The sequence below is a fragment of the Acanthochromis polyacanthus genome, chromosome 2, assembly GCF_021347895.1.
Source record: "Acanthochromis polyacanthus isolate Apoly-LR-REF ecotype Palm Island chromosome 2, KAUST_Apoly_ChrSc, whole genome shotgun sequence".
In the NCBI taxonomy this organism is placed as follows: Eukaryota; Metazoa; Chordata; class Actinopteri; family Pomacentridae; genus Acanthochromis; species Acanthochromis polyacanthus.
Genome location: NC_067114.1, coordinates 108,115 through 120,096, shown reverse-complemented (window position 1 = coordinate 120,096; position 11,982 = coordinate 108,115). Strand labels below are relative to the sequence as shown.

Here is an 11,982-nt window from a genome sequence, read left to right as displayed (position 1 = left end):
AACTCTGCACATGAACCCACAGAACCAGAACAGAACCAGAACCAGACTCAGTATTCAAACAGCATAAATGTCCTCAGAGCAGGCTGACATTTAGAAAAATCAGATGGCTGAGCTTGGATGGGCTGATACATTTCTTCTTTCAGTTAATATCTGCTGTGTTTTTGAGAAGATTCTCTCAGATGGAAGAAGTTGTCTCTCCTCCATCACCTTCACCAGGTGGGGCAGACTGAGGCCTTGTCCTGCTCCAGCTCAGTGGGTTGTCTGCTGGTTGGACGAGGGCTTCCTCTAGATATGATCCTCCATTACCACATCAGCTGTAGGATTTCTCCTGAATCATCTCCTGTAACTCTTCCATCAAAGAGCCTCCACACAGCAGAAGTTTGAGGTTCCTCCTCCACTTGGTCCTCTAATGGTGGAGGTGTCAGACTGCTGCTCTTATTCTCTGAAGTGTCTCATCAACAGCTCTGTTGTCACTGAAGGCAAGCTTCTTTAATCTAGGATCCAGTAACATGTTTTCTGCTAGGACAGTGTTAAACTCCATATTCCATTAAATACGTTAGGAGTCGGCTCTTCAGATTCACTACAAAGCATCGGCTCTGTGAGTCGTATCTTTTGTGCCTTATACATCTCTAGAGGACAGACTGTGGTCACATGCTGACCATGTTTGGCTCAGCAAACAGCTGTAAGGCAGCTTTCTCAACTATGAACATAATCAAAATATGTTTTGAGAACGGCTCAAACAAGCAGCAGCTCAGTTCTCCCATTAAGCTGCAGAGATATTAGGGGAGTGATATGAGACAGACAAAAATGTAAAAGTGTTCAAATGTTTACATTTATGAGATTTAATTATTGTAAAAGATGTATAGAAGTTGATTCAGGTTGTTCAGTCATGCTTTTTTAAGTTCCGCACTTTATTCTAAGATATACAGTTATATATAAGTTATTTATTAATAAATGTCAAAATGTTTTTGAACCGTACTGAATTTATTTGACGGTCAGTTTTTGATTACAGGCAGACTCTAATAAAACTACCAGGTTACATCAGCATATATCACAGTAACTCAAGTTAGACATTATGATGTTCTGGACCTTTGCTGACTGGACCGCTCTGAATTTTAGCTGAATACCCCTGGCTTAGAAGAAGAGGGACATGAGTCTAGAACTTCTAATGACCCAACATCAGTCAGTGGAGAAAAAATAAGAAAAAGAAAGCAAAGCTAAATGAAACCATTTCAGTGTTTTAATAAGCCTGTTACTTGTCCTGTGAATACTGCCGCTTTAAGGAACACTACAGCTGGAGATAAGGTTAAAGTTTAGGAAAGGGAGCCTGATGAAGAGGAAACATCAGCTCTACCTGATGAAGAGGAAACATCAGCTCTACCTGATGAAGAGGAAACATCAGGTCTACCTGATGAAGAGGAAACATCAGCTCTACCTGATGAAGAGGAAACATCAGCTCTACCTGATGGCAGGAGGAGGAGCTGCTGACGCTATAATGTCTATAAGTATCTAATTGGTAGTTTGAAATAAAGGAGCTGCTGTGTGTGTGTGTGTACGCGTGGACGTGTGAGTGCACGCGCACATATATGAGAACCTGACCTGGCTTTGGTTTATGAGGTTGGAGTATACCCAGTAGAAAAAACTAGACTACACCACTGGTTATGACTGTCATTACTGTGTACACGACTTGCTTTGATTTAGAGTTAGGGGAAGTGCAGTGGGGGCAGGCAATACAATGAAAGTCAGTCTGTCTATGAATGCCAGCGCAAGAGCTTTATTGTGATGGGCAGGAGCTTTACTGTGCACTGGCAGGCTCCGAAGCCCCGCCCACCAATGAAACGGAATATGGAGTCGTATTTTCATTTTGGGGGTGAAAACGAAAAAACGAAAAAACCAACCGTTTCCTCTTTTTTTGTTTTTTGTTCAAAACGAAAAAACGAACCGTTTTCTGTTTTTTTTGTTTTTTGCTCAAAATGAAAAAACGGCTTGATTTTTTTGTTTCTGCTTGTGTCTTTTATAGCCAGGAGACAAACGGATAAAACGTACCTTGTCCGTACCTTGTCCCTTGTCCCCCCCGTCCTCCCTTGTCCAGGGGCCAAAAGTATAATCTGTTTTTCTGACCAAACCAACAAACGAAAAAGGGAAAAACGGCTCAATTTTTGTTTTTTCGTTTTCAACCAAAAATGAAAAAACGTTTTTTTCCTTTCTCAATTCAAAACCAAAAACGAAACCAACACAAGCAAATTACGGCCGAATTTTGTTTTTTGGATTTCAATTTTCCGTTTTTTCGTTTCAGGTCTCAAAACGAAAAAACGGAAGCACATGACCCCTGACCGTCACGGGTCAAATGGACTCCCCACCAAAATAAAAGCCTTACTTTGTCTTACTTTTTAAATATGTGGGTCATTTTAACTTTGTGACATTTCAGCTGCATGGCGTGTCCTGATGAGAAACTCGGTTGTCCAGGAGGAGCTTGGAGTAGAACTGCTGCTCCTTCATGCCGCTTTATACGTTGAGAACAGCCAGATGAGGGAGCTGGAAAAGAACCGTTTCCCTTTTCGCCCAGTAGATGGCAGTGTGAGCCAATTCAGAAGAAAATCCAGGACTCAGTTGAGGGACTGTGGTATTTGATCTGTTACATGTATTACTTAATAAGTTAGTAGTATAGAATCTGTTTTGTTTGTTCTAGTATTTGATATGAGTTGCTTGTTATATGTAGTGTTTGCTCTGATGTCTCTGACCACAGATGGAATCTGCATTATATTCTACCCATGCCATGGGAAAGTGTTCTCCTGTTTACAGAGCCCTGTTGGAGGTTTTTTTATGAGGGTTCTTCTGTCTAAAATACTGATTTAGGGATTCTTCAGCTGTTGTAGAGAAGGGGGAGTTGTTTGGGGATGCTCTCTGCTTTCCCCATATGGTAGGCAATAAAGAACCATTTGTTTTAACCCCTCCTATATGTTGAAAACCTATAAAACCTGATTGCTGGTCATTGTCCAGCAAGGAGGATTCAATTGGCCGGCTCCTTCCAGGCAGGTTCTGTCTGTACTGATGCTGCTCTTTCTTTTAATAAAATACTTTTAAAGAAAGTCAGTGTCACGGACATTTTCTCCTTCACCTGCACATCACGGACACCAGAGAGAGAAACAACGACAGGACTAAGGATCTTACAATGTTCATATGCTCCTATGGACAGACAGTGGCATGCTCCTCCTCACTGCTTGGCCTCACTGGGAATTAAACTACCTTGAGACATTACATTTTTCCATTCTCAAAAGAGTTTGCTGTGCTATGGAAAAAGTAGATTTCATTTACATGACCTGGATGTGTTTGCAAGTCCGTACAGTAAAACAAAGCAACTACAATGATGTATTTGTTGTATGTGTTTTAACTACAGTAGGGGTGACAGAACAAGGACCTGACTCAGGAAACAAAGGTATACAAAGAAACATTTATTAAAAAGGAATACAACAAAACATTACTATTATAATTTTATTATCAACAGAAAAACAGAAAATCACAAGCAGAAACTTGGAAGAAATGGATGCTGAAACATAAAAAAAAAATAAAAATCAATCACGAATTGAGTCCTTCAAAATTCTCACGGTCTCTTCCATTCCTGTAAGTTCAAAATTATTTTGCCCAAAGTCAGGATCCCTGCACTTGGGGCAGCTTGGCTCGTGGGCTGTCCACTGGTCTGTGCACTGCCAGCAGCCAATCAGGCTGCAGCAGCAGGGTCCCACAACAGGGTTTGACATTAGCTCTGCAAGAATCATATAAACTGTGTATCAGAAAAAAATTGTACTGTCAGTATCCTAATGTCAGCACTGTCTTACATGGTACATTGATAAAATAGATTAATGACAATTGGCCACAGGCCATTTTTACATATTGCAAGTTGCTGACATTTTAAAATCCAAAGTGATACTACATCTCCTTTTTTGTTGTGAGCATAGTTGAGTGTGTTGTGTCTCTGAAATACCTTTAAATACATCAGACAACATTTTTTTAAAATTATCAAATGTTTTTGTGTAGTAAACTCTCTCATAATGGATATGTGTTTCCTCCGTGTTCATTCAAAGTCTTTTGGCCACCGAAAAAGGTGCAAGCTGATTTTATGCAATAAATGACGAGTACCTTACAAACCTCTACAGATGACACATTTAAATGTTGCCTTGACAGAGGTCAGGGGCCTATTTCACGAAGCAGGTTTAGTGAAAACTCTGAGTTTGTTAACCCTGAAATGAGGGAAACTCAGAGTTTTCCGTTTCAGGAAGCGAGGTACCTCTAACCAGGGAATGAGGGGTAACTCGAGCCTGTTTCACAAAGAGGGGTAACTTCAACTCTCGGTCAGTTACCGCAGTAACAGACTCTATGACTCTAACCTGGTCGCCAGCAGGTTTATCTGAGAAAACCTCGAGTTTCTCTCTGTCTCCGCCCTCTTTCAGCCACACACGCTGTTTCATTTCCTCATTCATTCAGTCGGTAAGCGAGCGAGTTTTGGCGTAGAACAGCTTTTATTAACGATCCAGTGGATAAAGGAGCAGCATTACTGCACAGATAATTAAATATTCGTCGGTAGATTGTTATCAGACCACGCATAAATGTTCTCGCATTTCCGGACAATTATCTGTTTGAGCGGTACCGTTTCCTAATCGTTTTAAGTCCATAACCTACATAAACAACCTAATCCGTCCTTACATTTACATTACCAACCAGTCATGCTCTCACATCCAGCAGATATTGTGTGTTGCGCTGCGGTTCTTTGCAAATGAAAGTTTTTATATGATGTCGGAGATGCAGAGCACTACAGTAAGACAACTGTATGGAGGACAGTCAGAAAAGTTTTCTGTGTGATTGGCTGCATAGATGCACACACATCCCCATCACAGCTCCCTCACATCATGAACAGGAAGTCCATTCACAGCATAAATGTGCAGGTAGGCTACAGGTAGACTGACTACTGTTTCTAAATGTTAAAGACTGCATCATAGTTCAACATCTGTCATTCTCTGCACTGTCCAGATCATCTGTGATGCTGCATACATCATTTCTAATGTGGAGGCCACGTGGTCTGGGTCTGTTCATGACTCCAGGATTTATGGAGAGTCTAACCTGAGCAACAGACTGCAGCGTGGTCAGCAGCATAAAGATTTTCACAATAGAATTCTCTTGTCTCCCTCCTTTAATATACTCTGATGTATCCTCTATACATTACAGGAGAGTTTGATGGCCTTCTGCTGGATGACAGGGGTTACCATGACAACCCAGGCTGATGACCTCATACCCTGACCCTGAACCAGGCCCCCAACAGAACTTCAACCGGACTCACTGCAGGACCAGAGCCCGGGTGGAGATGACCATAGGCCTGCTGAAAGCCCGTTTCCAGAGCCTACGTCTCCTCAGGGTGACCCCTGAGAGGGCCTGTGATATTACTGTGGCATGTGTTGTTCTTCATAATATTACCACTATTAGAGGAGAGCAACACCCTGCCCTACAAACTGAAGACCCAGATGATGAGCCCATCCACCTGCAGCTATCCAGGACAGCAGAGCAGTCAGAGACACCGTATGCAATAATCACTTTAGAGTTTAAGTCACCATCATCACCACCACAGCAAATAAAGACATGATACACATTTCATTTGCTCTTCTTTATTTCCTACAAATAAAAGATAGTTAAGTTCATGTTCCAGTAGTTAACATAATTCACCTGTGACCATCACCACCTCTAACTTGTGCTCCAGTATTTCAATTTCCAGATCTGCCCTCCTAATCTGTTTTTTGGATTTTTCTCAGCAAATGCAGTTTGTAAATCTGTTTTACTGATAACTGGGAATACATAGAGGACATTCAATTATACAGTTGCACATGGATTCCACAGAATGAAGCTCTGGTGTTTCCTGAACATCCATCTCACTGTGTCAGTCTGTGCAGTGGAAGCTGAGGAACCATCCTGCTGCTGTCCAGCCATGCTCTGTTAAAAAGGATGAGAATGTGCAATACTTCAGTGTAGGCTAAATGTCACACTCTATATTCCACCCAAAATGTGAATGAGAAGAGAACTATCAGTAACATAGCTCTGTATGCCTTTCTGGATCCCCCTCTGTAAAGGCAGCAGACACAGTTTCATCCTCTTCATCCTAGATCAGTGACATGTTTCAGTAAAATTAAACTACCATTTGGATAAATCTTTGGAGTGTTGCCTACTTACAGTTACAAGGTATATATATATATATATATATATATATATATATATATATATATATATATATATATATATATATATGTATGCATCCATGACCTTTTATACCACTGTTTTACAGGCATCTGCTTTCTTTCTGTTGGCTGAGCAGAAGTCTATGTTAGTTTAAATAGGCTTAATTATTTAACAGAACATGATATGGATGCAGACATTTAGGCTATGTGTGGATAAAACAACTGCACAGTCAAACAGCCACTTAATATTTAGGCTACTTTACAATGTAAAACATGATCAACATGAAGTACCTCCATGAGATAATGCCGAGGTCTGACCTGTTTGAACAATGTTTTTATATTTCATCTTAAGCTGCTGCCCAGTCGGGATTTCCCCAAAATGAAATAACTTACTAGGCTGCCATTCAGACAGTTATTCCCTGTAATATTATTACGATTACAAAGGACTACATTTAAACTTACGCATTGATCCGGGCTGTTCTCCACGCCGTCTCTCTCTCTTTTGCAGCTGCAGCGGTGTTGCACTTCTTTCTAAAAACGTGTTCAAACTCGCCATATGAGCGCGTTAAAAACTTCCAGTTCAAAAACGCAGCCTTTCGCTTCCCCGTTTCCATGGTGACTCGTCGAATCGGGGTTCCATTGATGCTGTCTTTTCAGACTTGCGGTGCACGCGCATAACTCCGGGTCAAACTACTCCAAGTTAATTAAACCAACTCAAATCAGCCGTTGTGAAACCGAAAACTCAGAGTTTTCTATCTCAGAGTAGATCAACTCAGAGTTGAGGAAGAAACTCAGAGTTTGTAAAACCTGCTTCGTGAAATAGGCCCCTGTACTACTATAACCTGAAAAAATGTCAATAGAGGGCACCACTGATAAGTGATAAATCCTGAAGAAAACATGATTTTGCCCTTTTACCGTTAGGAAACCTAACATTTGACTGAGTGGGTGTGTTCTCCATCCTCCATACCTAACATAAATTCTAGAATATTCTTGTGTTAACTTCACATAATAGAGAAAACACATTGGAACTACAAAACAATATGGCGGCGCACAGCACTGTGTATTGCAACTTCCGGACATTTCCGCATGCCGTTGTAGTTTTTTACTGAATGCTGGTTTGGTTGACAGGTTAGGGTTGAGAAAACATATGTGGTGACTTTTTGGTAGGAAACGTTTAAACCTAAGGCCATGTCCACACGTAGCAGGGTATCTTGCAAACGGTGGCTTTTTTCCTCCGTTTTGCCCTATCATCCACACGTCCCCGGGGATTTTTTTCATCAAAACCGAAGCTTTCTAAAAACTCCGGTCAAAGTGTGCTTTTGCGGATATCTCCGGAGCAGCGGAGTAGTGTGGACATCAATAACCGGAGTTTTAGGGTCCGCAGCCTCACCACCTGCGCGACAACAATGCGCTGACGTCATACACACGCGACTTTGTTTTCATGAGAAACAGCATGGATGCCTTAAAAAGTCTGCTGGTGATTGCCATTGTTCAGGCGCTTTTTACTTGTATCTTTTTGCAAGCTCAACTAATGCTTGCCGTGGAGAACCAAAGGCGAAGGAGCATATTAAGGTCTGCTCTCCTCCGCCAGACAACTATCATACGTCCAAGGCATATTTCTCGTGCACGACGCCGGTTTTGGGTCATGCCAGGACGCACTGCGAGCTGGTGGGAGAACTTTGAGATGGAAGTCGTCCTCCCGGAGGAATGGCGTAAAAACTTCCGCATGTCACGGGCCTCGCTTCTGTCTTTGTCGGAGCTTTTACGTCCTCACATTGAGGGGCAGACTACAGTCATGCGGTCACCTGTGGATGTTGTCAAAAAAGTGGCGTGCACGCTATATTATTTAGCGGACGAAGGAAGACTACGAAAAACCGCAAATGCGTTTGGTTTGTCAAAGCAAGTTGTCTCAAAGATCATCAGGGAGGTGTGCAAAGCTATAACCGAACACTTGGGACCTCTGTACATAAAGCTGCCAAAAACTGAAAGGGCAGTGCATTCACTTGTGGACAGTTTTGAACAAGTGCATGGCCTCCCTCAATGCCTCGGTGCCGTGGATGGTACACATGTGGGTTTAAAGCAACCATCATCCAATTCCACGGATTATATGAATAGGAAAGGACATCATTCATTGAACATTCAGGCTACTTGTGACTATAAATACTGCTTCATGGACGTGGTGGTAAAGTGGCTGGGAAGCGTTCACGACGCGCGTGTTTTCGCAAATTCGGCTATAAATGACTTCTTCAAAAGAGGAATAATCCCCCCTTGTCCAAAGCAAATTGTTGACAGCGAAGCACCTATCCCTGTTTACATTTTGGGAGATCCCGCCTATCCCTTACTGCCGTATTTAATGAAGGAATACGCAAATGGTGGGAGCACAGTACAGGAGCAGTATTTTGGACTTTCTTTATGCAGAGCGCGCATGGTTATCGAATGTGCCTTCGGACGATTAAAGGCGCGATTTGGAGCTTTGAAAAGACCAATGGACATCAATGTACATGAACTGCCTTTTGTTATCTATGCATGCTTTGTGCTGCATAATTACTGCGAGGCCTCTAAAGACTCAGTGGATGACAATCGTGTTACAGAAGCCATTCAGCATGATAAAGACAACCAGCCAGAATCAGAACCAGACATTAGATTAAACAGTTTAACCAACGAGGGAAAAAGGGTCAGAAGAGTTCTTACACAATATCTTGATCCATAAGAGACAATTACAGCAGTCGTGGATCAATGACTTTTTATTGCAAGAGTAAAAGTGCAGATAAAAAAAAAACAAACACTTTTGCATTTTTACTTTAAGGCATAAAGTAGTAGTACTAGTATTGGAAAGTTCTCAAGTGCCTCACATTTGTTCTTTGCTACTATGTCATTTCTGAGCTTAAGATATCTCCAATATTAAGCACCATTTTATACATTGTTCTGGTTAATGTTGAAACATTGCACCCAAAATGTATGTTCATATGTTTGCTGTATTTACTGCACATAGACATGTCTTCGCTTTTTTTATTCATCTTACTTGACAAAACATATTGTGCTTGTCACTGAACATGCAAAAGTGCAATATGCATCTCAAAATGAAAAAAGTACATCCAAAACCTTGAAAAATAAAGAGGCCTTCTGAATGACCTTAGTGCAAGTAATATGCAGTTCTTTTTTCTACATCAAACACCATTCATGTAAACAAATGACCTTAGAACACAAGTGCAAACTTATCTGTAAACAAATGATACATGTCCAAAAGGGACTGAACTTGAAAAACTGTAAAGACTTATTTAATCATCACTGAAAAGAGCTTGTGTGTATGAAAACCCTGTGAGCCCTGTGCTCTCTGCAGGAGTGCTGGTGGGGTTTGCTATATTATTTGGTGTTCCTCGGACAGAGGATGAGTTGTTTGTGAATGTGTGAAAGGCTTGATTTGTGTGGGTTGATTGCATAGATGGTGTGTGAGTGTAATATTGCCCTCTTCCTTCATAAGGCATGTAGTGGGAAGGTTGTGCAGAAGGAGGCTGCATGACTTGTCTTAAAAGAGAAAAACCCTCAGCAATGGATGTAGTGAGCATGTTCAGAGTGTTGGTCATTTTTGCAAAATTGTCCGCAGCTTGTTTTTCAGATGACTCTAACAAGTCCACCAGTTTTTTCTTGACTCGTTGATCCTCCTCTAATGCATGTAGCCACTGTGTCTCAGCAGGCAGCTTCCTCTTCAGACGGTCGTGCTTGTGTCCCCTCAGTTTAGCCTTTATAACAAAAGTAAAATAAAAAACATGACATTACAATTAAAAAATGCATTGCAAACAGTATCATTATACTGGGTTTAAATAATACAATGGCAATTACTATTCTATTTATCTTGGCACTGAAATATATCTGATGTTTACAGTGACAAAAAAAAAGTTATTAATAAAATTGCAATTTCTTTAAGTACTCTTGAGTCTCTCACTTATTCAGGTCACATATTTGTTATATAATTGCGCTGAATCATTTGCATTTATCGTTATACAATGTAAAATATTTTGAGTACATACCTCAAGCAGCTCTCGCCTTTGTTTGACCGCGGGTGCACTGCTCTCCTGCTCGGTGTCAGACGCAGCCTCACTCGGCTCCATGTTTGATGAGGACGATGTACTGGGCGAGGGAATAGAGTTGTCCAAGTCATTGGTTTCGATCCCAGAAGGCATTGTAGTTGTGGCGGGGGAGCCTCCCCATATCTGTTCACACAACTCAAAGTAAAGAAGAACGACTCTTCCAAATCCACTCTTGCGTCCATTATCCACTGCCTGTCGATATTTGTTTCTGATAGCCTTCATTTTCGTGGTGAGAGTAGCCCGCGTTATCTCCGCCCGCACATGAGGGAACTCCTTTGTGGTCTCCGCAGGATACTGCTCCAAAAACAAAGTCAATATGTCCACGTACTTGCTTTGACAAGATTCCCAGTCTATATTTTCCTGTGTCTTGTTAACTTTGTACTCCAAAACAGCGTTTAGAAGCAATTCCGACTCCTTGTCGGTCCAAACAAACGAGCCTGGCGCCATGTTTCATGTTTTGCGGAAGTGACAACAAGGACGGACGTTCACTCTGATTGGACAGGATTTGGCGTGCTACTGCCACCTAAAGGCTTGGCATGTTTGTGCATGTGCTTATAAACGCATATCTCCGGTTTGATATGGACGCGGATTTTTCCTATAAACGAGGTAGTGTGGACACAAATTTTTTTTTAGACGAAGGGGGGTAAATATTCGGTTTTAAAAAAGCCCTGCTACGTGTGGACAAGGCCACAAGATATATGGTTACATAACGGGAAGACGCACGTCTAAAAGTCATAAACATATACATTTATTATTAAATAGAGGTCTTAGAGGTGACTCTTTTTTTTTAAAGAATTAACATCCTTTATTTTCTTTTAAGCAGAAACAACATACAAATGTAAACTTAAGACACATGCATTGCAATTGCAATAATCGTACAGTCATAATGAAACACATAACAAGAAAAAATAAATAAAAATATAGAGTCTGTCAAGAAGGGGTAATAAAGTTGTATTTATCTAACATTCTTAATGTTTTTATCAATTTTTTATTCATTTGTTTTAATTTTGCAATAGTATTTAAGTAACTTTGGAAATCTGTAGTTTCAAATACATAAAAGGAGGGTCATTTCGTAATCCAAATCATTTTATGCATAAAAAATTTTGCTAGTATACAAATCAGGTTAATGATATATATTTCATCACCAGAGAAATTAGGGTTGTTATAGTAAAATAAAATACCTGTTCTCTTGAGCATAGTTTCTTTTTTAAATATTCTTGCGAGATATCTTTCTAAATGGAACCAAAAGGAAGTGGTGTGAAAACAGTCAACAAATATATACTCAACAGTTTCTCCTTCACAATTACAAAAAGTGCACCGGTTACTTATGTTTGACATAAAACGACATACATTTGCTTTAACAGGATAGTATCTGTGGGTAATCTTATAAAGAAACTCTTTTATTGTATTTGTGAGTATATATCTGTGAGGCATTAAAAAGATTGTGTTCCACTGTTTTCTATTCAGACATACTGATCGATACTTACAAGCTGGAGCTGTGATATGCTCTAGACCACTTCTAATAAAATTATTTGAGCAGTTTTTATTTAACAAATCCATGCCATTTATGGAAATAGGGCTCTCCAAAACAGAGAGCGTGATACTCTGAATGTTACAAGCAAGGATTTTTATTTTGTAATCACAGTATGAAACTCTTGCCTGGAAACCTCCAAATG

At 40.6% G+C, this 11,982-nt stretch overlaps 1 protein-coding gene and 2 long non-coding RNA genes across 3 annotated transcripts; 1 reads left to right on the top strand and 2 right to left on the bottom strand.

Moving 5' to 3' along the window:
* Positions 1-4,813: 4,813 nt before the first annotated feature.
* On the top strand, positions 4,814-5,641 carry LOC127532970 (uncharacterized). Its single transcript, XR_007940586.1, has 3 exons — positions 4,814-4,940; positions 5,026-5,137; positions 5,221-5,641. It is a non-coding gene; the product is annotated as an uncharacterized LOC127532970 (long non-coding RNA).
* Positions 5,639-7,385, bottom strand: LOC127532969 (uncharacterized). Its single transcript, XR_007940585.1, has 2 exons — positions 6,681-7,385; positions 5,639-6,142 (listed from the first exon to the last, which is right to left on the bottom strand). It is a non-coding gene; the product is annotated as an uncharacterized LOC127532969 (long non-coding RNA).
* Positions 7,386-8,944: 1,559 nt separating this feature from the next.
* LOC110956191 (uncharacterized) lies at positions 8,945-10,992 on the bottom strand. The gene is made up of 2 exons (XM_022201519.2): positions 10,247-10,992; positions 8,945-9,958 (listed from the first exon to the last, which is right to left on the bottom strand). Exons 1-2 carry the CDS (start codon positions 10,751-10,753, stop codon positions 9,497-9,499), a joined length of 969 nt encoding a protein of 322 aa, XP_022057211.1. The 5' UTR covers positions 10,754-10,992; the 3' UTR covers positions 8,945-9,496.
* Positions 10,993-11,982: the final 990 nt, after the last annotated feature.

Bases quoted from the DNA above. Each gene is read 5' to 3' on its own strand.
- LOC110956191 (XM_022201519.2), bottom strand. From the start codon at position 10,753: ATGGCGCCAGGCTCGTTTGTTTGGACCGACAAGGAGTCGGAATTGCTT. The intron at 9,959-10,246 runs GTATGTACTCAA...TTTGTTATAAAG, and splicing joins AAAGGCGAGAGCTGCTTGAG to GCTAAACTGAGGGGACACAA.